General features: G+C 43.0%; 1 protein-coding gene across 2 annotated transcripts in view; it reads left to right on the top strand.

The window, feature by feature from the left end:
- POLE2 (DNA polymerase epsilon 2, accessory subunit) overlaps nucleotides 1–26,240 on the top strand; it is a 30,350-nt gene that overhangs the window by 588 nt on the left and 3,522 nt on the right. Inside the window, exons 2-17 of one of the 2 annotated variants that reach the window (XM_054971734.1) lie at nucleotides 2,451–2,551; nucleotides 6,109–6,184; nucleotides 8,010–8,087; nucleotides 8,954–9,047; nucleotides 9,845–9,919; nucleotides 10,149–10,232; nucleotides 10,418–10,474; nucleotides 14,702–14,750; nucleotides 17,662–17,734; nucleotides 18,013–18,185; nucleotides 19,340–19,429; nucleotides 20,448–20,502; nucleotides 21,504–21,563; nucleotides 21,659–21,736; nucleotides 23,511–23,619; nucleotides 25,626–25,802. In XM_054971734.1, coding sequence (XP_054827709.1) covers nucleotides 2,451–2,551; nucleotides 6,109–6,184; nucleotides 8,010–8,087; nucleotides 8,954–9,047; nucleotides 9,845–9,919; nucleotides 10,149–10,232; nucleotides 10,418–10,474; nucleotides 14,702–14,750; nucleotides 17,662–17,734; nucleotides 18,013–18,185; nucleotides 19,340–19,429; nucleotides 20,448–20,502; nucleotides 21,504–21,563; nucleotides 21,659–21,736; nucleotides 23,511–23,619; nucleotides 25,626–25,802 — 1,429 coding nt within the window. The remainder of the gene's footprint in view (nucleotides 1–2,450; nucleotides 2,552–6,108; nucleotides 6,185–8,009; nucleotides 8,088–8,953; nucleotides 9,048–9,844; nucleotides 9,920–10,148; nucleotides 10,233–10,417; nucleotides 10,475–14,701; nucleotides 14,751–17,661; nucleotides 17,735–18,012; nucleotides 18,186–19,339; nucleotides 19,430–20,447; nucleotides 20,503–21,503; nucleotides 21,564–21,658; nucleotides 21,737–23,510; nucleotides 23,620–25,625; nucleotides 25,803–26,240) is intronic. The other variant, XM_054971736.1, reaches the window with a different exon arrangement.

Below are 26,240 nucleotides of genomic sequence, written 5' to 3'. Positions count from 1 at the left end.
GCCTGCCTGGTTCATATTAATCCTGCCCCTTCCTCCAAGGAATTCAGGGTTTGACTCCAGTGACCAATAAGATTTTCAGGGTGCAAGCTTTCGAGAGTCAGTACTCCCTTCTTTGGACCGAATGGTATACTTGGCTCTCCCTCTGCGTTTTGTCCTCACACCAACCCTGTGAGGTAGGGGAGGCCAAGAGAGAGAGGGACTGCCCTGTGGCACAGTAGGGATTTGAACCTGGGGATCTCAGATCCCAGGCCAGCTGTCTAGCTGCCCTGCACTAGACTGGACGAGGCCCTCTGTGAGAAGACACTCTAACTTGCACACTCCACAAATGGGTGACAACATTTCTCTGCTTGCCACATCTTTTCTCTCTGCCACAGCTTGAACTGCCCTGGCAGATGAAGCCCTGTCCAAGAAGAACTTGCACAATGTTGTGAGTGCCCGGCATCTTGTTTCAACTGCGCTTTCAGCTGTTTGGCATACAACTGTTGTGTACCTGGCTGTGGCCTGGGTTTCCATTGTGTGGGCCAGCTGAGGCTGCATGCAGAGCTGCACAGTTTGAACAGATGTTGGGCTCAAGCAAGATTATGCAGGGAAGGGCTCCTGGACCACTAGCAGCACATTTAACTAATGCTGTAACTAGTTGCTATGTAGCGTTGCAGTGCAACACTGACCTAGGCAATGAAGCTCTGGTGTGCTGATGTGGCTAAGGAATCATTTTCAGCAACACATTGAGGGTATGCAAAATTGCGCAGGGAAGTCCTTGCTTTTCTGCGTTGTATTTAAATCGGGCTTCAGTTTGAAAGCAGGCAGACAGCTCTTCCAAACTGGGGTGGGTGAAACAAGTTTGTGTGTCTGTCGCCTTCCCAGGCATTTCTCATCAAGGTAGACAAGGTATGCAGAAGCCATTTAACTCCACAGGAAATACTTCCTTTGTCTTCAACTGATAGTTTCTTAGACTGACCTGAATGTTGTGTCTTCACATCTGTTGTGATTCTGCAATATATACAACTTATGAACCTCATGCAACAACCTTTTATTTACATTATTTGTGTTATTTGTAGTCTGCCATTCTTACTGAGACTCAAGGCTGATTACACAGTGTAAATCAACACTATCAATGGCTGGGATATTCAATAGACAATACAATAGGATATAGATTGCAGAATTTTCAAAACAAGGAGAAATCTGATACAGGGCTGATACAGTGCTGAAACACAACATAAGCATTTTGATGACATAGTAAACAATGTGGATGCTTCTCAGTAGGAACATAGTTATATAGCAACAGAAAGCACGCAGTAGTATAGTCTACAGTTCTTGTCCTTTTGTCTAAGCATCTCTCTGATGTTTGGACAAAAAGGCACAGCCCTTTAGAATATTTGTCTCCTCTTTTCAAAAAGGAAAGTCTGAAACTTTTGATGTTTAGTAAAAAAGAGAGTTAAGGTGGAAATATTCCAAAGAGATGCATTGGTTGGTGGAAAGATAGGGACTGTAGACTAGACTACTGTATATTGTCTGTTCTGTAAGTATGATCCTACTGGGTAGTTTCTGTGTTGTTTAATATGTCAGGCTTAATTGCTTATGCTCTGTTTGTTTCATTTGTTTCAGCCCTATATCAGATTGTTTTCAAGTTTCTGTAAATTTGCATTTGCATACTCTATTGCATGGTTTATTGTTGATTCTATTGACTATCAGTGTGGAATCCTCCTTGAGTCTCAGTGAGAAAGGCGGACTGTAAGTAACGTAAATAACTAAATAGACAAACGTGTATAAAGCAATTATTGGTGTGGAGAAAGCCAATATCAATATTTGCCCTTTTTCATGAGACTAGAAATTAGGATGCCTTTACCTGATAGTCAGATCTGAGAAGCTAAGCAGGTTTGTAGTTGTCGGGAGACCTCCGGAGAAGGCTGGGGTTGCAGAGGCAGGCAAACCGCCTCTGTTAGTCTCTTGCCTTGAAAACCCTGTCAGGGGTCGCTATAAATCAGCTATCGCTTGACTGCATTTTCTACCACAAGAACTTGGGGTAACTCAAATGAAATTGACGGGCCCTCAGTTCTGGATCAGAAGTACTTTGTCTCACAATGTGTGATTAATTTGTGGGTATCACCGCCCCAACATGTGGTGGCTGCTACTTTAGACGGCTTTAAACTGTGATTAAACATATTCCTAGAGGCTAGGGCTATCATTGCATATTAGATACTGTGACAAAATGAAATATCTGTAGTTTACCTCTGACTACCAGACGCTGGGAAAGGCTCTTGCCTTCAGAGACAGCTTATGATCTTCTGAGACTTGCATATTCTGGTCGCTGACTGTGTATTGGACTGGAGGGACCTCTGGTCTGATCCAGCTATAGGCTGACGTCCATGTGTTAGCACCGTATCGGCATAGAACAAACTTTAAATTTAAGGTGATATCTTGGCTAACTTTTTCTCTCTCTCTTTAATCAGTGAGGCGACTAAATATCTCACAGAAGCCCTTCAAGCTGTTAGTGAAGTCGAGCTTGAAGATATGATAGAAAATATAATTGACGCTGTTGAAAAACAGCCTTGTAAGTAGATTCTTCATTTTCTTAAGTGCTCTGAGGAGTAATTCAAAAAGAAAAACACATATTTTGGTGCCTTTTGTGTATTGCTGTTTATTGATGATAGAGTTCTTCTAAATGCCTTTATTAACTGAAAAAATTGGGGAAAAATGGCAGAGTAAAAAACTTGCATATGGAGGGATTTTTCCTCTTTTCCTTCTGAATGTAACTCTGGGGACAGGGGCCATCCGGCCATGCCATTTGAAAATTGAATTATAACCTCTATGGATTGGTCCAGAGAAGTTAGCCATGTTAGTCTGTAGTAGCAAAATAGTAAAGAGCCCAGTAGCACCTTTAAAACTAACCAATTTTATTGTAGCATAAGCTTTTGAGAACCACAACTCTCTTCATCAGATTCATCTACTGGTGCTACTGGACTTTTTACTCTATGGATTGGATAATTTTGTTTAAAAGTAGCTATTACGTTGAATCTCTTTCTGTGCTGTTTACAACTAGTACACTAGTAAAAGTTTGTTCCCATCTCTTAAAAATGTGACCAGCGCCCATTTTAAAGTGCCTTCTGCATTATACATGTGCATAGGTTTCACCCACCTGAATCTATACCACAGGCCAATCTGACTAATTTTTGAAGTTTCCTTGACATCCTAAGTGATCAGTTTTTGACATGCTTGTCTCTGTGCATTTTTATCCTGCCCTTCTTCCTAGGAGCTCAGGGCAGCCTATATCAAAACTCAACACGTCCCAGGTTCCCAGTTGCCACGGTGCCTAGTATTTTCAACAAATGTAAACCCTTCACCTTTATTGTCTCTTAGCTTTGTGGCAGCTGTTGCCAGCACCTGATATTCACTCCTCCTCTGCTCCCTGGCCTTAACTGGAAAAGAGACATGGCTAGCTTGGGAACGCTCTGCCCTACATATAACAGTGAGCATGGAGCTTTTCAAAGCCAAATAAATAAATAAAGATATTTACACTTTGCTTTTCTCCCCCTCAAAGTGGCTTATAACATCATTAACGCTGCTTCCATTTTATTCTCACAACAGCTACCCTGTGAGGCTGGGTGTGTGTGACTGGCCCCAGGACACCCAGCGAGCTTCCATGGTACAGTGGCGATGTGAGCCTGGGTCTCCAAGAAGCTTGTCTGATACTTTAACCATTATATTAATTTATATTTATTTGGTAATGATAATTTAAGTAATGATCTCAGTGCTCCCTCCTTCCTGCCCAACGTTTTAATCATTTGGTTTTATGTTTTTCTGTGTATTTTAGCTCTGGGTTTAAATGTTGTAATGATGTGTTTTTGTTGGTTTTTAATGGCTTTTAAGATGTAATTTTTTTAAAAAAAAATTTATTGGTGAGCATAATTTCAAACAATATTTCAATTAAACCCTATCTGATTAAATCTAATCTAACCCCCACCCTTCCCCCCCTCCTTCTTGACTTCCAACAGCTTTCCAACCCTCTACCCCCTTTATTACTTAACATATCCTATATTAAACAATCAAGCACCCCTACATAACAATCCTTACTCTAAGCCCTAATTACTCTATAATATATACATACTATATTAGTTTTACTGATATTTCTTTGCAAAATTAATAACATACTTATCAAATTAATTTTACTAATACTTCTTCCCATAATTAACAGCATACTTCTCATATCTTATACTTAACCATAATTCAAACTTAATGATAACTAAGTTAATATTCTAACTTACTAAGCTTTTAAGATGTAATTTTATGATGTATGTTTTTAATTGGTTAGCTGCTTTTGTGACCCTTATTAGGGCAGAAAGAGAGAGTATAAATTTTGTAAAACAATTATTTAAAAGCCAGTTTGGTGTAGTGGTTAAGAGCATGGGACTCTAATCTGGAGAGCCAGGTTTGATTCCCCACTCCTCCACGAAGCCAGCTGGGTGACCTTGGGCAAGTCACAGTTCTCTGGAACTCTCTCAGCCCCACCTACCTCACAGGGTGATTGTTGTAGGGTAATAATAACACTTTGTAAACCGCTCTGAGTGAGCATTAAGTTATCCTGAAGGGCGGTATATAAATCGAATGTTATTATTATTATAAAACGTTTTCATTCTGTCTTGCCCCAAGATTTGTGTTTGGAGGGGGTACACATCAGGGGACCCCAGATGCTGTCAGCACATCAGGAGGCTGTGCAAGTAACACACTTGCCAGATGTGCTCTCTCACATATCAGTTTAATTCTTGTTTTGAGGGTTGTCCCCTTGCTAGAAAGACAGCATGAAATGCCCCCAGGAGGCATTTCAAATATTAAAAACATTAAACATTTCAAACATTAAAAAGCATGTGTTTATGTTTGTGTGTCTGTATGTATATGGGAGTATACACACACACTAAAACATTAAAAAGCATGTGTGGGCATGTGGGTGTTTATATGTGTAAAAACACACCAACAGGGAGATAGTGAAGGAATTCCAAAGAAGAGTCTTCACCCGCTGGTGGAAGACAATGGTAGAGGGAAGCTGGGGAGGGAGTTTGAAAGTTCTGGTGCCACGATTGAGAAGGCCCTTTCTCAGGTTGCTACCCGTCTAGTCTCAGATGGTCTCCCCTCTCCCGAAACAGGGCCTCTGAAAATGATCAGAGTGGTCCATAGGCTGTCACCAAGCTGTATAGGTCTTTAAAGGTCAATGCCAGCACCTGAAATTGGGCCCAGAAGCAAATTGGGAGCCAGAGGGAGTGATGTGTTCCCTATGACCCACTCCAATCAGCGTTCTGGCTGCATCATTCTCTACCTACTCTCAGACAGTCGTCAAGGGTAGCCCCACATAGAGTGAGTTGCAGTAACCTAATCTAGATTACCAGGTATGTAACATAGTGGCGAAATCTTTCCTGCCTAGGAGTGGCCGCAGCTGGCTCACAAGCTGTCTTCTCTTCTGCTTATGGCTGGAGTAGAGGAGGAGGACTGGATAAGAACGTTCGGTAATGCTGGCAGTCAAGCTAAGAGACTTTTTTTTCCCCACTTGACTACTTTTGGGAAGCTGTGTCCCATCCTAATGAGGTGGGACAGATATTCATGGCATTTGCTTGGCGACCATAAAATCTCATTAAGCTTCTTGTTCAGTTGGTCAGCAGAGGCCTTTTGGCCGGAATCTTTGGGCAGGAATCTTGCAAATTATATTGAAGGAATGGAATCCTGTGCTGGTGACCTGCGTAAAGTTGTGGCTTCCTGTTCACTCTCTGTCTCAGCCTCTTACACTGTAATTAGCTCTGATACAGTGCTGAGTCCACCCAGATCTCCAAATATAAATTTTGAGAGGGGGTAGAAAGAAAGTCTTGTGTGTGGGGACGGTACATATCAAGGGATCCCCGATCTGTCAGCACATCAGGAGACTGTGCAAGTAACACACTTGGACGTGCTCTCAAACGTATCAGTCCAATTCTTGTGTTGAGGATTGTCCCCTTGCTAAAAAATATTGTAATCCCATAGTGATCTTTTTTTGAAGCCTGGAGATTGGATGTGCTCCATCAACTTATTTTGCTGTTTCTCATTAGAGATGGCTGCTGTTTTAATTCTGTGAAATGTTCCTTTCAGTGTCATGTAACATGATTGAAAGGTCTACAGTGGAAGCGGCGGTCCTGGAGTGCAGCCAGTCCCTCGATGAAACCATGTACGTTGGCATATGTTCATTTAAATAAATGAACAAAGCGCCGGGAACTTTTTTGCAATCTGATTCTGTTAATTGCCCTGTTTCTGTCCCTCGCTGTTGATGTTTCAGATTTAAAACTCAATTAACATTTTTCCTTTCTTCAGCGAATAGAACTCTTGCAGGGGTTGTAATTTGGTTCTCGCATTAAAAAGGCATGTCTAGGAAGCTGTGTGACTTAGCCTAGGGAGCTAATGCTGTTTAAAAGGAACTTCTAAAGCCTGTTTTTATGAGAAATACTGTGGGACTAAAAGCTAGCTGCCTTTTCCTTGATATCATTTGCAGTAACTCAATTTTATTCTTACAAGTTACCTTTAAATCGGGGGACAGCAACTTCAGCTAGGTATGTTTTTCCTTTTATCTTGACAGAATAGGGTCTGTAGGTCTTACCGATTAAAGCAAATTAATAAACAAGTGTCCTAATCTACAGTTTAAATCAGAATGTATTGTATATCACCCTGGTGCTTTACAAAGACACAGATTTCTGAGGTCCAGGAAGGGCTGGGCTTGGAAATCCTGCCTGGGGAAAGGTGGTGGGGATTTGGAGCAGAGCAGCGACCAGCAGTGAAAGGGTTAATGTGCCCTGGTACTTTTTGGTTCTGAATTTTGTTCCCCTTCCCCTGCTCCTTTTATTGTGTCCACTGTGTGTGATTTTTAGTCCTAGAGATGAGCGTTTCAGCATGAACAAAAGGGCTTTGTGGGCCCCCTTCCTGATGTGTCCGTCCCGGCTTGAGAAAATGCAAAAAAAGTTCCTTCTAAATTTAAATATAGAAGAGGGGGACTTGTTGTAGGGAAAGAGAAATCCATTCCTCTGCTGTACCTGTCTCCCTCGCCTCTTGCTGTGAGGCTGATTCTGCCCTTTCTCATCTGCCCAGTTGCCCTTTACCCAGGGGCCATTTCATAGAAAAAGAGAGCTGCAAGAACTCATTAGCATAAATAATTAGCAAATGCCACGCCCCTTGATCAGGCTGGGATTCGGCTGCTGCCAGATGGGGGAGTGTCCCCCCACCTGGCAATGGCCCAATCAGGGCCGTTTTGGCCCCAATCCAGGCCAAAATTGACTCCAAATGGCTCAAATTGGCCATTTTGGGCCCGTTTTGGCCTGGATCGGGCCCAACATGGCCCAGCTTGGGTCGGTGCTGGGCAGGGGAGGGGTCCCCCGCCAGGCACTGACTCAATCCTGGGGGTTTTGGCCCCAATCCTGGCCGAAACGGGCCCCAAATGGCCATTTGGGGCCCGTTTGGGCCCGGATCAGGGCCAAAATAGTCCAGACCAGGTCAGTGCTAGGCAGGGGAGGATCCCTCCACCCAGCACCGACCCGATCCTGGCCATCCCAGCTCCGATCCCAGCAGAAATGGGCCCAAAATGTCTGAAAATAGCCATTTTGGCCCCATTTGGGCCCAGATTGGGGCGAAAATGGCTGGGACTGGGTCCATGGGCACCAGTCCCAGCCTGGGACTGGGTGGGGCTGGTGCACCAACCCAGTCCTGGGCATTTCGGCCCCGATCCCAGCAGAAAATGGCCCCAAATGGCCAAAAGTCCCCCCCCCATTTTTTCCAGATTTTTCTGTTTTTATAAATCTCTTTGGTTGGCCCAGTCCTGTAGATTTTTTGATCCACACGGAGAGACTAAGCTGGTAATTGGTTATATGTTGTGAGTTAGATGGTGATACAGTACTCCAGCAATGCAAAGGATGGATTGTTACACTTTTTCTGGAACAATGAAGCAAAGTTTCTCAGGTGACTTGTTTCAAAGAATATTTTCAAAGGTGTTTTCTTCCCCCTTCCAGAGACCATATTTTCAACATCATCGGGGCTTTTGACATCCCACACTACATTTACAATTCTGAAAGAAAGAAATTTCTCCCGTAAGTTCTTGCTATTTATCTCAGTTTTATCCCACCGTTCCTTTAAGGTACTCAAAGTGGCATACATGGTTGTCTCCTCCCCAGTTTATCCTTACAACAACCCTGCTAAATAGGGTTATGCGGAGAAAGTATGAGTGGCCCAAGCTCACTGAGCTCCACAGCTGCCCAAGGTTTTCTAGACCCCTGTTTTAGCAAACTTTGGCTTGGATCCTATGAATGAATTCCATGCAAGTTTGTTTTTTTATTTATTTTATTTTATTTATACCCCGCCCTCCCCACAGATGGGCTCAGGGTGGCTAACAACATTCAAAAAATACATTAAAAGTCACAAAAACATAAAATCAGTAATAATTTTTAAAAAGTCATTAAAATAGTCCAGGAGCAGGCTATTTAAACAAATATTGTGAGTCTGTATACGGGCATAGCAGATGGCCGAGGGCAGCCCCAGAAGAAGTGGTGGTCTTAGATGGAAGAAGGAGGACACCCACTGGCACTCAGCCAAAGGGTCGGTGGAACATCTCCATTTTACAGGCCCTGCGGAACTGTAACAGGTCCCACAGGGCCCGGATCTCCAGCGAGAGAGCGTTCCACCAGGCCAAGGGCAGGGCAGAAAAAAAGCTAGGCAGCCTTTGCCATTGACCATGCTTCCTCTTCCTCTAGCTCTTCTGTTTGTACAGGGATCCATTTCACAAAATCAGTGCTTTTCAATGGACCCATGCTCTAATGGAAATGCTAGAGGAAGATGTCTGCTGGGGAGCGAGCTTCCATCTAACATGCATGGGATCCAAGCCACTGTTTTCATTGATGAACAACTTTGCCATCTTAAAGTTCACCTTTATGCAAACCTCTGTACAATTTTCTTTCAGTCTCTCAATGACCGGCCACCCCGCACCAAATTTATTTGGCTCTGCCAAGGATAAAGCAGAATTATTTCGTGAACGTTACATCATCTTGCAGCAGGTGAGAAAAGTGGTAACTGTTTAGAGTAAAAGGAGTTTTGTGGTCTGAGAGATTAAGCTATTTCACTCTCCTAGGGAAGCTTGCGGAGAGGGAGAGCTTCGTTCTTTAAACGATTGTAGCCATGGGATGAAATATTTTATGTCAGAATGAACATTTAGTTTATTTAAAGAGAAAGAGAACAAAACGTTTGAGCCTATCCAGAACGATTACAATAATTGCTGCTTCTTGGATTTCTAGATTTAATCATTCTGTATAAGAACGTGAGAAGAGCCCTCCTGGAACAAGCAAAGGTCTATGCAGAATATCATGTTCTAACTCCACCCAATGCTTCTAGGAAGCCCTTAAGCGGGTCATGAAGCAACAATTTATCTCGCCCCCCCCCCCTTCAACCACTGGCCTTCAGCTTCATGGCCCATAACACACACATGTGCGCACACAGACACACACACACACACACACACATCAGTGGGGAGGGAATGTGGCATAGTATAGCCCAATACAATCCAGTCTCGAAAGCTAAACAGAATCAGTACTTAGATGAGCGACTACGGGGGAGAATTCTGCAGAGGAAGGCAAAGGCAAACGACTTGCCTTGAAAGCCCTTTGCTGGGGTCGCTGTAAGTTAATTGGGACTTGATGGCACCTGCACACATATGTAAAGGCAAATAATCACAGTACATAGCCTGGAACATAATTATTAACAATAAATAAGAAATGTAAGGTGATACTACGTTTCATACAAGGGAAAAAATCTTACTCATAGTTGTGTGGTGATGTTCTTGTTTTCTGCTCTGTAGAGAACTCATAGACACGAATTGTTCACTCCATCAGCCATTGGCACCCATCCAGATGAAAGTCGAAGTAAATTTCAGGTAAAACAAACATGCTGATGCTGCAGAGGAGTTGCCGTAGGAGGGTGATCTCATGTAATTCCATACGTCAAACATACTATGGTTGACGGGCCCTCCTCAGTGTAACAGTGGGCCTTTTGATGCTGAAAGGAGTGGCCAATGCTCCCAGTGATATGTCTGACATATGTTGCTGTCATGTATTTTTGGTCACCGTGCTCTTGATGAAATAATTGGTCGTCTGTGATTCCAGCTTAAAACTATCGAAACACTGTTGGGCAACTCGGCGAGAGTCGGGGACGTGATTGTGCTCGGAATGATTACTCAGTTGAAGGAGGTACGCTCTACATTGTGCTTTTCAGCGTTAGCAAATGGGTTTGTGTTAAATCGTAACTCAAAGAGGGAAGGAATTTGTCCGAGATATTCCATGGTTCGATAGATAGGAGTATGGGGATACCAGTTTGTGGAGAATGCGGAATGCTAGATTGCTCGGTTTCAATTACTTTTGTTGTTTGTTTTAAGGGGAAGTTTTTCTTGGAAGATCCCACAGGAGTTGTCCAGCTGGACCTTAGTAAAGCAATATCCTTTATGTGTTATCTCACAGACAACCCAGATGTGCATGTGTGAATTTCCCACCCCAGCTGCACTTTTGGGGGTCAGAAAAGTAGCTCTACCTATGTTTCCTCTTAGTGTAGCAGCTTTTACCACCTACATTTTTCTCTCTGTAAACAAAAAGGCCCCTAGTTACAAAACAACCCTAAAAATCTACTGATTTTGCTTTTGGAGTGCTTTTTTGCTCCAGCCCATAAATCATATTTGGGGTTTAAAAATGCTGCATGAATATTTTCCCAGCAAACACTGTTTCAGGGGAACAGGGACTCTGCAGCGATGCAGCCCTGCTTGATAACCTGGAAAACACTTGCCTCGCTGCAAAAGAAGAAGGTCTTGGAGGAAATATTACCTCTGATACAAACAAAACCATGCAGTTATTTTCTGCCTCGTGCAAAAGTGTTTTCAGGTTCTGGGTGTTATACGATAAAGGGCAAGATACATGAAACTGTCTTAAACTGAATTGGACCATTATCAGACACTTGTCAACCTGCTTTAGGCTGAATCAGACCTTTGGTCCATCGAGGTCAGTATCGTCTACTTATACTGGCAGCTGCTCAACGGGTTGTCAAGTAGACATCTCTCGTATCACCCACTACCCGATCTTTTAGACTGGATATGCCAAGGATTGAACTTGGGACCTTCTGCATGCCGAGCAGATTGCTGTCCCACTGAGCTACGGCCCCTTCCTGAGTGTTTGGATATTGCGAAACAGAATGACTTTAGCCACTGTGATAAATAAATAAATGGGGGAGGTCATTGTTTTTTACCCCAGGATACATTGTTATTTCAGTTGTGGTATACATATATGGGGCATACCACGTGTATACATTTTCTCATAGGTTTGCCAGAGTGTTTTAAGTAGTAAGGACTTATCAGTGAAACCTGTTAACTTTTCTGCACCAGATCAAGTCTGTGCCATTCTTCCATGAATTTGTAAATAGTTAATTATTCAGGCTTCTTGGCCACCTGCTTATTTGATCTTTTTACTCTTCCCTGCTTAGTTTGTGTCGATTTGATCTGGTTTTATGTCAGTTTATTTTCTTTATACTGCTTTTTGCCTTTTATATGCTTTTGGAGGAGAACAACGGGCAGCCCTGATATGAAACCAGAGGAGAACAACAAGACCAGGGAACCACAACTATGTATAAATTTTGTTAATCAATTTTTGAAGTGCAAAAGTGCCAACGTGAATAAATACAAATAGATAGTTACAATATAAATACAAAATACAAAATTACAGAGTCCATCCATATATATCACATAAAATCCTAAATGGATATTCAAAGTCCGTAGAGCTCTTTCAACACATTTAAAGTGCAAGATGCCAGCAGTAATAGAAAAGCCAGTAGGTAGGGAGTAGTGCAAGATGTTATTTCTTTCACAGTCTAACAACTTGAATTAATACATCAAAAAACACCGACGGGGGTATGCAGGCAATTTTTCATTAACCTGTTTCGTGAGTAAAAACTCACTTCATCCTGGGCATAAAACAGTTCAGACCGGACACACTGCAAGCATAAAAATATATTGTAACAAACAAATACTCATACACCATTCCATATTTAAACATTACTCAAATTCATACTCACGGTGCGTTACATGCTCAAGACACACTCTCCTACGGCTCGTGAAAGGATGGTATTAACGGACTAGTGATAAATGAAAATGGCTACTGTATATATATCGTAATGGGGCCGAATTACTTAATGTTCTATGTAAATCAATTACAGCTGGAGGGAAATCTGGACGGACCTCACAACTTACAGTGAAGTCGCTGAGGATCATAAGAAACAAGAGAACATAATTTCCAAATTTAGTCCATGCGGTGTTAAGGACTGAAGTTTGAAAATCCACTTGGATTCCAATTGCATAAGAATTTTACCTATGTCTGAAGCATGTGGGCGGTCCAAATGTTCAAGCACAGAAACCTTAAAGTCGTTGTATGGGTGTTTGCACTCACGGAAATGGCTCACTAAAGGCGCCTCAAGCACTCCGTTCCTAATCCTAGATATATGTTCTTGGATTTTTATCCTTAGGGGGCGGGTAGTGCTGCCTATATATAACAAGGGGCATTTGCATTGAATGATATAGACAACATTCACGGACTTGCAATTGGAAAAGTTATTCCGGTGAAAGGGACAAGTCGGTAGAATCTGGAAACGGGTTAATGAAAAATTGCCTGCATACTCCCGTCGGCGTTTTTGATGTATTAATTCAAGTTGTTGGACTGTGAAAGAAATAACATCTTGCACTACTCCCTACCTACTGGCTTTTCTATTACTGCTGGCATCTTGCACTTTAAATGTGTTGAAAGAGCTCTACGGACTTTGAATATCCATTTAGGATTTTATGTGATATATATGGATGGACTCTGTAATTTTGTATTTTGTATTTATATTGTAACTATCTATTTGTATTTATTCACGTTGGCACTTTTGCACTTCAAAAATTGATTAACAAAATGGTTCCCTGGTCTTGTTGTTCTCCTTTTATATGCTTTTGGCACTATGTTTATTGTTCTACCGGGGTTTAGCGTATTCTCTCTTTTTATTGGAAGCCACCGTGGGCAAATGTTCAGTGTGTTACAGAAATATATGAAATAAAAAACCCTGTGTAATTAAAAACTTGGACATGGGGTTTAAATAAAAACCTGTGTTTATTCATGGCTGCTTTTGTCCATGTAAGTATCAACTTGTATTGTTCCCAGTGAAAACACAGGATTGTGGTTGTAGCATGCAGCCTCTTGGAGATCTACTAGAAATGGAGGTTTCTTGTTCCTATATTTGCTACTTACATAAGGACCATTCTGCTGTCATATAGTAGCATCTTAGGAGCTGCAATATATGAGCCAGTTTGGTGTAGTGGATAAGAGCGTGGGACTCTAATCCTGAGAGCTGGGTTTGACTCCCCACTCCTCCGCTTGAAGCCACCTGGGTGATCTTGGGCTAGTCACAGCTCTCTGGAGCTCTCAGCCCCACTCACCTCACAGGGTGTTTGTTGTGGGGATAATCAGGGCTTTTTTTCTGGGAAAGTGGTGGAACTCAGTGGGTTGCCCTCAGAGAAAATGGTCACATGGCTGGTGGCCCCGCCCCCTGATCTCAAGATAGAGGGGAGTTTAGATTGCCCTCCACTGCGGTGCAGAGGGCAATCTAAACTCCCCTCTGTCTGGAGATCAGGGGGTGGGGCCACCAGCCATGTGACCATTTTCAAGAGGTTCCAGAACTCCATTCCACTGCGTTTCAGCTGAAAAAAAGCCCTGGGGATAATAATAACATACTGTGTAAACTGCTCTGAGTGGGCATTAAGTTGTCATGAAGGGCGATGTATCAATCCAATGTTGTTGTTGTTATATTGTTATTATGCAGAAGGTCTCAGATTCAATCTTGGCACCACCCGTTAAAAGATCAGGTAGCAGGTGACATATACTCTGTAATCTGACTTGAGTCTTGGTGAGGAAGACGGACTACAAATAAGCTAAATAAAATAAAATAAATCTCTCTACTTGAGAGTCTGGAACGCCGCTGCCAGTCAGAGGAGACAAGATTGAATATGGGTGATCTGACTTAGCATAGGGCAGCTTTGTGCGTGTCAAAAGAGTTCATGCAGGGTGGCTGCCTTCTTTGTTTCAGCACCCCTCACCCAACTATCCAATCACCTCTGATTTCCCCCCTGTGGACTAAGAAAAACTTGTTGCAGCATCTAAGCTCCAAACCAGACAGGAAAACCAGGCTTTAAGAATAAATTATGTAATTTTATATATTGAGATGAGCATTGCAGGATCCATTCTGCATCTGATATTCAGATTTTCTAAGAATTCAAGGTTTCTTAAGGGCTAGAGGAATAGATGGCAGGACATTGGTAGAGTATCAAGGCAGAACCAGGAAGATTTTGCCATTGGGTTTGGCAAGCTTTCCCCCCCCCTTTGCCCTGAATAAGACCTAGGTGTTTGTGCTCTTTTGCTATTCTTTTAACTGAAATGTTAAAGCATTTTAGAATGATCCTACAGCATGTAGAAATCTTGTGATACCTATAGCCCTGCCCAAAGAATTTGTTCCGTACCACTGCTTCCAGTCTGCTTTGAATGTGAGCTAATATTTATTTGTATGGGTTACTGATAAACTGCATATATATTATGAACATTTTTTTAAAATAGTGCTGCTAATTAGCAAGTGAATATTCCTTAACTATTTGTACCAGTTCCACAGTGGCTTATATACAGAGTCCTGCTTCGTCTTAACAGAAGGTAAGGCTGACACTTGTCCTCCGAAGATTTGACTTGTTCTGCTGTTGTTGGGCTTTCTTTTGGCCATCTGTTCTGGAAAGCCGGTTTAACGCTGTCATCTGAAGTGACAAACTTTAAACTCTGGGATTGATGGTACCTGGCGATCAAATATATTTGAAGTAGCGCTCGTTGTTTTAACAATTTGGCTGCTCATGCCTCAGAAGACTAAAGAGATTTACGATGGTAATTAATTTGCCACCAATGCGATGGGAGGGCTGAGAATATTTGCCTTTCTGCCCACTGAGTTCTGCATAATTGGAAACTGTATATATTCCAGTGCTATAACAGCTTGGCTCAGAAAAGTATGCATCTTTAACATGGTACGTTTTGTTTGAGAAGAAAAGGACAATTTTATATACCTAGAACGGTGGTGGCAGAAACGATATGAAGGTTCAAGGAAGCCATAAACCACAAGAACTGGTGACAAGCTTCTTATTTCAGAAATTTGTGTTCTGTGTTTCTGTACATGGTTTCTTCTTACATCTGAAATTAAAACCAGGTGAAATAAAACAAATCAATTGACTGTGTCCAACAATCTGTGAGTGGGATTCAGGGAGCTGGGTTTTCCTGCCTCTCTCTACTCCCAGTAACCCCTACCCCCCCCCCCCAACTCTGTCCCTAGAGTTCAGTTACTCTCACCCGGGGGAACTCCCAGCAGGAGGTGGCGCCCCTGTCACTACACGCGCACGTGCGGTTTGCACGCTTGTGTTCTCAGGACCGCACAGTGTAGCCGCCCCCCGCCCCCTGGAGAAAGAAAGAGAAAGGAAGGGAAAGAAAGAAGGAAAGACATGGAAAGAAGGAAAGAGAAAGGGAGGGAGGAAGGGGAAGGAAGTAAGGAAGGGAAAGGAAAGAGGGAGGGAGGAAAGAAGGAAGGGAAAGAAGACAAGACATGGAAAGAAAGAAAAAGAGGAAGGAAGGAAGGAAAGATATGGAAAGAAGGAAAGAGGGAGGGAGGGAAAGGAAGTAAGGAAGGGAAAGGAAAGAGGGAGGGAGGAAAGAAGGAAGGGAAAGAAGACAAGACATGGAAAGAAAGAAAGAGGAAGGAAGGAAGGAAGGGAAAGAAGGAAAGATATGGAAAGAAGGAAAGAAAGGGAGGGAGGGAAAAGAAAGAAGGACAGACATGGAAAGAAAGGATGGAGGGAAGGAAAGACGTGGAAAGAAGGAAAGTGAAAGGGAGGGAGGGAAGGAGGAAGGAAGGCTTCAGCTGGGAGGGGGGATTCCCCCTCCTCTCAGCTGAAGTTTAAAATCCGTTTGGGGCTTCCCCCAAAGAGTGGGGGGGGGTAAAGAGCTCCTTTCCCTCACAAGCTGGTCAGGGCCACCTGAACACATGACTACTTTGCAGAGCTGCCGGAACGCCTTTCCAGAGCGTTCCAACCGGGAAAAAGGCATGATCAGTAAAGTTGTTGGAATGTTTGGGGACAGGAGGACATTTCATAGTTGGAGTGCCATAGCAGGAAGGAGCATGGCTTGTGTCCTACACAATCTGCAAGCAGAGTTCACTGGGTGTGACCTTCCCAACTCTTCATACTGCAAACCTCTGAGCCCCCCCTCTTCTGTTCCTGGGTATCGAGACCATTAAGGAAAAGCACAGTGGTCTAAAAAGGGGTCTGCAGTGGGAGGGGATACATTGATAGAATTCTTCCTTCATTGATTAAAGTGCCTTTCTGTCATTGGAAAATGGATGATATGATGCAAGCCCTTAATGTAGCTTATCCATCCATTTAACCTGTCTAATTGGGGCAGTTGGAGCTAGGCATTAGTAGAAGACTTCAGAGCGCGGATGCACAAAAGAGAGGGAGGTCATCGGACACCTTGGTCCCAGACCTTTTGAGTCTTTCTGTCAAAACTTCGAATCATCCCTAAAAGGAAACTGGTAGGCCTTTAAAATTACTTGCCTTCAATTCCTACTAAAATAATACTTGTATTGATGAAAATTCACCAGTTGTGCTGGTCCAGGTTAGCTTTCTGCCCTTGGCGGCTGCTGCTTGGAACAGCTAACCACATACATTTCCCACAATATTGTGACATTTTGTTGCAGTGTCGCTTGCAAGATTTTGAAGCAGCCTTTCATTTGGACAAATTCCTGATGCAGTAAAATTTTTATGCTCTTTTTGGCAATTCCTGAAACTTTTAAATATTGAATGCTGAAGTATTTTATGACTTTGCAGTTGGATGGAAAGAAACCTTGTGTCAGAGGGTTTCACGTGTTCAGAATATAGATTCAGTTCAGAATATAGATGGTTTTTGTACTAAGGTTAGATAAGGTTAGATAACTTTAGTGAAGAATGTACATACAAAGAAAAATGTATAAGCAACTGATGGACCAGTTGGACTTGACCACAGTTTTCTAAAAAGCTAGCTACCTTAATATTCAGTAGAAATATTAGCATAAATAGAAGTTATTAGCAGAAATATTATATATTAGCAGAAATAGAAATTAGTTATATTCAGGGCTTTTTTCCAGCTGGAACGCGGGGGAACGGAGTTCCGGAACCTCTTGAAAATGGTCACATGGCTGGTGGCCACGCCCCCTGATCTCCAGACAGAGGGGAGTTCAGATTGCCCTCCATGGAGGACAATCTAAACTCTGTCTGGAGATCAGGGCGCAGGGCCACCAGCCATGTGACCATTTTCTCTGAGGGCACTGAGTTCCACCACCTCTTTTCCCAGAAAAAAAGCCCTGGTTACATTAAATAGAAATTAGTTATATTAGCAGAAATAGAAATGAGAATGATATTGTGAGTACATGGTGTCATAGCTGCTGCTTCTCTATAAAACAATGGGCACGTTTTGATGTAACTATTTAAATATTTAACTATAAAATATATTGCAGTTTTTTTGATTTAGAAATGTTGGTGATTTTATTGCCTAGGCTGGTATGAAGATGAAATATTTCACGTCAACGCTTTTGGATTCCCACCTACAGAGTCTTCTGCTACGACTAGGTAAAAATGAGAAGCCCTTGCTTAGTGGAGACAGCCAAATATTTAGAGCCCATCTGCCTGCCATTTGTGCAGCTGTCATGGAGTCCCCAGTGGGCCTTCCCTACCAGAGGGACAGAGGCAGGGTGTACCTTTGGGGAGAGGCTGTGACTCATTGGCAGTGCATGCACTTTGCATGCAGAAGGAACCAGGTGCCGTTCTAGCATCTCTAGTCAAAGTCTTAAGTAGTCGGTGGAGTGAAAGGTTATAGCATCTGCTAGTATTTGCTTTTCATTCTGTAGGGCATATTATGGAAACACGAACTTTTTTGGAGGGCCTTCTTCAACCTCTGTAAAAGCTTCTGCAAAATTGAAACAGCTGGAGGAAGAGAATGAGGACGCCATGTTTGTGTTCCTTTCAGATGTTTGGTTGGACCAAGCGGAAGTATTGGAGAAACTTCGCATCATGTTTGCAGGTAGCTCTGTTTGCCAGAACCCAGGGCTTTTTTTCAGCAGGAACGTGGGAGAACGGAGTTCCGGAACCTCGTGAAAATAGTCACATGGCTGGTGGCCCCGCCCCCTGATCTCCAGACAGAGGGGAGTTGAGATTGCCCTCCATGCTGCTGGAGCGTGCACAGAGGGCAATCTAAACTCCCCTCTGTCTGGAGATCAGGGGGCGGGGCCACCAGCCATGTGACCATTTTCTCCAATGGGTTCTACAACCTCTTTTCCCAGAAAAAAAGCCCTGCCAGAACCTATGAGAAAAGGCTTTTGGAACTCTTCAGAAACAGAGGCGAGGAACAAGATTGACATTCATAAAATTATAAATGACACGAAGAACTCTTTTTGACCTCTGTCTTAAAAAAAGCAGTGGCCGTGTGCACTTAAAGGGTTTTTAAAAAGGGATTAAACTCATGTTGGAGCGGTCTTGTTAAGAGATCCTTAAAATTTTCATGAGGCCGTTTTATTTGGAAGGGTTTTTAACGGTATATAAACATCAAGCATCTTTTGTATGGAGAGGGGTATTTGGATATTTCTTTTGTTTTTAAATTGTAAAGTTTTAATTGTGACTTTTAAGCAGTCTTAAGCCACGAGGAAAGGTGGGATAGAGATATTTTAATAAGTAAGAGGAATTACACTTGTGAAGTGGTGGGGACAAAGGGGCAGGAAAGCGGGGGGCTTTTTTATCCCGCTTATGGGCCCGACGGAGCTATCTGATCACCGTTGGATGTTGGACTATATGGCCCATTAGTTTGATTCTGCAGGGCTCTTAAGAGCATTTTGAAAGGTTTAACGTAGCTGGGCAGCTTGAATAATCCCTCTTGTATAAAAACAGGTGGAAGAATGAATGGGTCAAGATTTTTTTTTCTGGCTTGGCTGCCTTGCTTATTGGGTCAGCTTTAGTTTTCAGATTCTTTTCTGTTGTGCATTTGCTCCGTGTTTGTAGGACTCTATATTCTAGGCCAAGGGAGTGAATATAATAGAGGCAGGAGAGATCTTTATACAGGGTGAGGTAGGGGCTTTGTATCTATATGTGGTTAAAGAAGAGATGTGCTTCATAGCGCTGGGGAGGAAGAGTGCACCTGTTTGCAAGCCTGATGGAAATAATGGTCTTTGTTTCTCCATCCAGGTTATTCCTCGATGCCTCCAACTTGTTTTTTCTTCTGTGGGAACTTTTCTTCTGCCCCCTATGGAAAAAACCAAATTCAGTCACTGAAAGGTACTTAGCATCAGATACTGCATTGGATTTACAGCATTCTGCTATGGAATTTTTGTAGCTTTATACCAACAGGGCTGTATCCTGTCTCTCCACTCGGTTTGAAGCCTCATGCATCCAAGGACGGCCCTTTGTGCTGTTAGATGAGTGGAGCAACTCAAGAATTGTAAGAGATAGGAACTCTTGTTCTGGCTAGAGATCCAGAATGGAAACAGGCTGTGACCAGAAGGGCTGTGGCTGACTTACATAATTAATGGGTACATACTTGACATAATTTGTGTAAATCTGGAGGACTCAAGATGGCGGTTGCGGCATGTATTGAAATTATATATACCCTGCACCTTCTATAGAGATATGTACAAGGTAGTTGTTTCCAGTGAAAGGCCAGAAGTGGCTAGGGTGGAGTCATAATTTCTCCATAAAAACTGTGGATATCTGAGTTCATATGCCTTCGGGTATTGTTATGAAAATACTGTCTGGCTTATGTATTTTCAGACAATGTATATACTATGAAAGAAAGGTTGATAATTCCATATGTTGCAAAGAGTGACCTCTCACGCCAGATGAGTCTTCTAAGCTAATGGGTTTACAGATCATAAAGCCTGCCTGGCACAGCTCTTTGTATTTGTCTTCTGAACCCTGAGAGATTCAAAATGGAGAGGGGACCATCTCTTTTTGATTTTGCTCTCGTAAGGAAAAAGAAAGTAACAGCAGTTCATACTCTTTGTAATATTTGTGTACAGCTTAATGTGGGTATGTGCCAGCAAGTTGCTTCTGACGTACAGTAACCCTATGAATTAACAGCCTCCAGAACATCATATCATTAATAGCTTTGCTCAGATCTTGCAACCTGGAGACCGTGGCTTGCTTTATTGAGTCAAGCCATCTTGTTTTGGGTCTTTCTCCTTTTACTATCGTCTTCCATGTTTCGTAACCGAATGCAATGTGAATAGCTGGTGTCTTTGTTGTTAAGGCAAGAAAAGTAGGCTTCATAGCAAACTTTTGATTATTGTGCCCCTAGGTTCCTTGAAAGCCTTAGCAGACATAATATGTGAATATCCCAGTATCCATAAGAGGTACGTGTTGCATGCATTGTTTGTTTGTTGAAAAATCTGAATGGAAGAGGTGTGCTTTACATTTATTAGTTAGAAAATTTTCTCCCTTGCAAAAACGTTAGTCTCAGTTAGAAGAAACTTGATGTGCCTTCCATTGTCCTTGAGAACTATGTATTTATTTTAAAATATTTATATACTTGTTTTCATTCGTGCTTGAGGTAACTCACAACATGGATGATAAATGCAACAGTTAGAATCCCAGATCCAGTCCCAAACTCATAAAAATAAGCAACCACAGCACAACACTAAAACCACTGCCGAGCAGAAAAGGCAGAACTGGGCGGGCCCAATGGACTAAAGATCTGACTGTATTAGGCTGCCTTGTGCGTCTATCAAAAGATTTTGTTCAGTGCAGTTGATCTGAAGAATAAGCACTCTCATAACTGGATTCACAGAAAGCGTTTTATCAGTTGTTCCTAAAGAACTAATTGTTTTTTGTGTTCTCTGTTCAGTGCCCAGAAATGCCTAGATCCAGAGGAGTTGGCCGTGTTAGTCTGTAGTAGCAAAATAGTAAAGAGTTCTGTAGCACCTTTAAGACGAACCAACTTTATTGTAGCATAAGCTTTCGAGAACCACAGCTCTCTTTGTCAGATGCATCTGATGAAGAGAGCTGTGGTTCTCGAAAGCTTATGCTACAATAAAGTTGGTTCGTCTTAAAGGTGCTACTGGACTCTTTACAGAAATGCCTAGAAAACTATACTATTTCAAGGAACTTTGGCTCCGCCTTCAGCCTCTGTGGGTTTTTCTTGGAAAAGCTTCCCCACACACACACGTGCATGTGTGTGCATGCACACGCGCACACACACACTTCAATGAAAAGACAGGAAGGCTGTCTGCCCAAGCCAACCTCCCGTTTCCAAATCCACGGTTGCACTTGACTTTTGTTGCCATTCATTTTTCTGAAGAAGGGAGTGACCCAGAAATTACACTAAAATGCAACGTATGTCTTGAACTGTTTATAGCAGTCGTTTTGTGTTTGTCCCTGGACCTGAAGACCCTGGCCCCGGCTCCATTTTGCCAAGGTACGTTTGCAGCATAACCATTAGAATTCAGACTCTTGCACTGGGAATTGCTGCTTAAGAGGATATGCGAACTTACCCCCGCTGCTTTATTTTAGACCACCACTTACTGAAAACATCACGGAGGAATTCCGGGAGCAGGTGCCGTTTTCTGTTTTCACTACGAATCCTTGCAGGTAAATGTACTGGCTTAATAGGGAAGGAAAAGTGAGCGTGGGGGGGGGGGGCTTGATGCCTTAAACACGCAGCAAGAGATTGGGGTGAGAGTGGTACTCTCAAAAAAACTTCTGTCTCTCTAACAAGAACTTCCCTCAGCTACCTTGTGCCAGTTTCACAATGGTTTCTCCGCAGAGCCATGGCTTTGTTTTAGCGGAAGGTAAAGGCAGGCAGTTTTCCTCTTGAGGGCGGCTTCCTGCATTTTGCTTGACGTCTTTCCACCTCGAAGCTCTGAATCCACCTAAGCCTCCCTCACTCCCATTTCTCTATGGAAAATACGCCTTCTCCTGTCTCAGTGGCAGAAACCTTGCATTCACCTTCAGTTCTTACATATCCTTGTCTTTATGGACAGAGGTCCTTGAGCAGGCCCCTTTCTTCTTGGTGAACAGCCTTGACCCCACTGGCTGGCATTTCTGCCTGGGAATGTGGGATATGATCTGATTGGAGCTCTCGGCCTGATGGAGGGACTCAGCCTGTTCACCTGCCTGTGGAGTGTCAAAGGCTTTTTTGGATGGTGTCCCTGTGAGCACTGGAGTTCTTGGGCATTTAGAACTTCCTCCTCCCCTTCCTCTCTTTTCTGCATCCTTTTTATGTGGGGCACTTTGGAGATTAGAGCAAGACGATTGATCCCCTGTTGGCAAGGCCCCTTCCTCTCCTGGAACTCTCTGTATTGCAGTGTTGTGTGTGTTTGTGTGCATGTTACGTGTCCTCAGGTTGCCCAGTGAATTAAAGACATGCAAAACATCCTATCATTAACAGTGTTACACCATGCTGCTAATGGCGGCACCTCCCTCTGACCTGAGGCGCCTTCTGCAAGTGGAAGAGTCTCTTGTGCTGGGGAGGGCTTCTTAGATGGGGGGAGGGCACCAGTCTTAGTGAAGCAGAGCAGTAGAACCCAAAATCTGTGCAGGTTCCTGCGCCTTCCTATCCCAGGAACACACACAACTTCCTTTTTATCTTCTAGCCTCCTCCTTCAGGTGTAGTCTGTGAAAAGTCCTTGCCTGCTGTTCCCCTCCCCTGTCATTCTCCCATCCCAGCTGCTCAATCTAATGTCTGGTCTTTCACCCCTCCTGTCCTGTTGCCATCTGTTGTAGCTTATCAGTCCCCAGCACAGGATCACTTTCCCATTAAGCACAGCACCTAGCACACTGTTGGTGCAAAACAAATATTCCTTAGGAAAACCTGCTATTAGGGCACGAACTGGAAAAAACCCGAACCATGTGGTTCGTGGTTCATCAAATTTCACTAACCATGAACTTTCACGAACCTGCCCCTGGTTCATGAACCAATTCGTTTGGTTCACGAAAACGTCACATCCAGGTCAGAAAATCATCACTTCTGGGTCAGCAGAAGGTCTGCAGCAAGTCCATCCCCTGTTGCCTAGGAAACTGATTGATTGGCACCAGGCTGTCTGCAGTGATGAACCAAAACAAACCAGCCTAAAGTTCATGGCGGTTCGTCAAAAATGGGATCTGACGAACTGTGGTTCACGAACCACAAACCGGCCTGGTTCGTGCTTAATTTTGGTTCGTATTTTGGTTCATGCCTATCTCTACCTGCTATCATTCTACTCATCTTTTCAGTGTCATTAGTGTTCGTTTATATTCTCAAAATACAGGGCGGTTGCTTCAGGGAAGGAAAAGGTAGAGTTGAGGTTAAAGCAGTGAGCAAATACTTGGGCCATGCAAATTTCCTGAAATGGTGAAGAGAGAAAATTGTGCTTGTTCTTTCCAGGGTTCAATACTGCACACAGGAAATCATGATTTTCCGGGAAGACTTAGTAAACAAGATGTGCCGGAATTGTGTCCGTTTTCCTAGCAGCAATTTGGACATTCCTAACCACGTAAGGCAGAAAGCACACCGTGTTTGGGGTGAATGTTTAAGGTGCTTTTGTGACATGCTACTATTCTACCATACTTTATTTTTGTAATCTGGGGCTATACTGTAAAGATGTTCAGTACTTACAGTGATTTCTTTAATCTTTATCTTCTCAGTCCGTCCCCCTCAGTTTTGGAGCATATATCAACTCCACAAGAACTGTTGATTAGATAGTGGTAGTTTCAAAGTGTGCGAGTGTGTGTGTATAAAGGTTGAAACAGCCATCTTTTTTTCTTTGGGCCTGAATTTTTTCTTTTATAATGAAATACATGTATGGATTTAGGTTAATAGGGTACCTTCTGCCTGTTGTCAGATTTTTATTACATTGGTTGTTGTGGATTTTCCAGGCTGTATCGCCGTGGTCTTGGCATTGTAGTTCCGGACGTTTCGCCAGCAGCTGTGACTGGCATCTTCAGAGGTGTAGCACTGAAAGACAGAGATCTCTCAGTGTCAAACTGTGGAGAAGATGTGACACTCAGAGATCTCTGTCTTTCAGTGCTGTCTTTCACCTCTGAAGATGCCAGCCACAGCTGCTGGCGAAACGTCAGGAACTACAATGCCAAGACCACGGCGATACAGCTCAGAAAATCCACAACAGCCATCGTTCTCTGGCCATGAAAGCCTTCGACAATATTCTGTTACATTGTTCTTTGAATCATATTTGCCTTACAATGTGTAATCCACCTTGAGTCTCAGTGAGAAAGGTGGACTATAAATAAAGTTAATAACAGCAGTAACTGCATTGGAATCCCTATGGGGAAAAGTCTGCCCAAAGGGATTCTATGCGTAAGAGGACTTGCAGACGTCCTGCTTTCCAAAAATGTGATCATAATTCACCAAGGATGCAATAGATGAGGGGTCCCCAATGTGGTGCCTGTGAATGCCGTAGTGCCTGCTCAAAGCTTTCCTGGGGCCCACCGAGTGTTTGCGGAAAGTGAGTAGGGCCAAGTGAGGTTTTGGCCCAGCAGGGTTTCTGATCAGCCGCACAGATTTAAAAAAACCCATTGCTTTCAACAGCAGCTGCCATCACAGCACAGAGATCTTCACTGTGTGACTTGACATAAGCTGTGTGTGAGCAAGAAAATATTTTTCAGCAATATATTCATTTTTAAAAGGCCTCCTGTTCAGCTTCTGCCTGAAGTGTTGAGTTAATATCAGAGTTATGCATAAGCTCACTCCCTGACATTTTGTGGTTGGTTGACTTGACCTTTTGTGGCAGCTATGTTGTCGTTGGCTCAGCCGCCGGCAGTAGCCATTTTGTAGTTGTGCCCACCACCCTGTTTCAGAATTCTAAAGGTGCCCCAGGCTCAATAAGGTTGGGGACCCCTGCTGTATCTCCTTAAGGATCTCATCCACGTTACAAGACTGAGAGCAGAGTTCCCAAGCATCTATTTAGACTACTCTTTACCCATTGGGTTTAGAACTTCGGTAGTATATCCATATTGGGTGCTTTTTGTTAACCCGTGCAACAACCTGGAACAAAATCATTCATTGATTTCCATCTGCGCTTGTTCCAGGTCCAATAGCACCTTAAAAACCAAATAGATTCGCAAGATACGAGCTTTTGAGCATCCCTGGGAGCTTTGGTTCTTGAAAACTCATACTTTGGAAATCTTGCGAGTCTTTTAAGGTGCTATTGGACCTGGATCTTGCTGTAGCATAGTGGTTAAGTGGTTGGGCTGTGAGTCAGCACTCTGTTGGTTTGAATCCCGCCACTTCCATGAGCTCCGCAGGTAAGCTGCTCCGCTCAGCCTCAGCTCCCCAGCTGTATTGTGGGGATTATGATGACACTTTGTTCACCGCTCTGAGAGGGGCACTAATCTGTCTAGAAGAGTGGTATATAAATGCATTGTTGTTATTTGACTGCAGAACAACACAGCTACTCACCTGTAACATATGCACGTGTAAGGCCTGGTGCTTTGTATTCTGGGAAATGACTGTAATTGTATTTCTTTATTTTCCATCTTGCAGTTTGTAAAGACTATCTTATCACAAGGTCACCTGTCTCCACTCCCCCTTTACGTCAGCCCTGTGTACTGGGCGTATGACTACACCCTGAGAACGTACCCTCTGCCAGACATGATTGTATTTGCTGACAAATACGACCCGTTCACCGTAACCAACACCGATTGCATCTGCATAAATCCTGTAAGACTGTTTTTTTAAAACGCGTAATGAAATCCCTTTTCCAAATGAGCAAAATAAATGCACTGTGCGTATGAAATGTAACTGATCCTGTTTCGAGTGTTTCAGTATACACTTGCAGAGGAGTCAGCCGTGTTAGTCTCTGGTAGCAAAATCAAAAAGAGTCCAGTAGCACCTTTAAGACTAACCAATTTTATTGTAGCATAAGCTTTCGAGAATCAAGTTCTCTTCGTCAGTCTCTGTATCATGCATCTGACGAAGAGAACTTGATTCTCGAAAGCTTATGCTACAATAAAATTGGTTAGTCTTAAAGGTGCTACTGGACTCTTTTTGATTTCAGTATACACTTGTACAGCTGTTCATAACCTGCCTTTGAAAATTCATTCTTGCACGTATCTATATAGTTTCATTTTCATATGAAATCTCAAGATGTTTTCAAAA

This window comes from Eublepharis macularius, chromosome 2 (genome assembly GCF_028583425.1).
Source record: "Eublepharis macularius isolate TG4126 chromosome 2, MPM_Emac_v1.0, whole genome shotgun sequence".
Lineage (NCBI taxonomy): Eukaryota > Metazoa > Chordata > Lepidosauria > Squamata > Eublepharidae > Eublepharis > Eublepharis macularius.
Note: the sequence above shows the minus strand (reverse complement) of the source record. Positions and strands in the feature narration are given on the sequence as shown.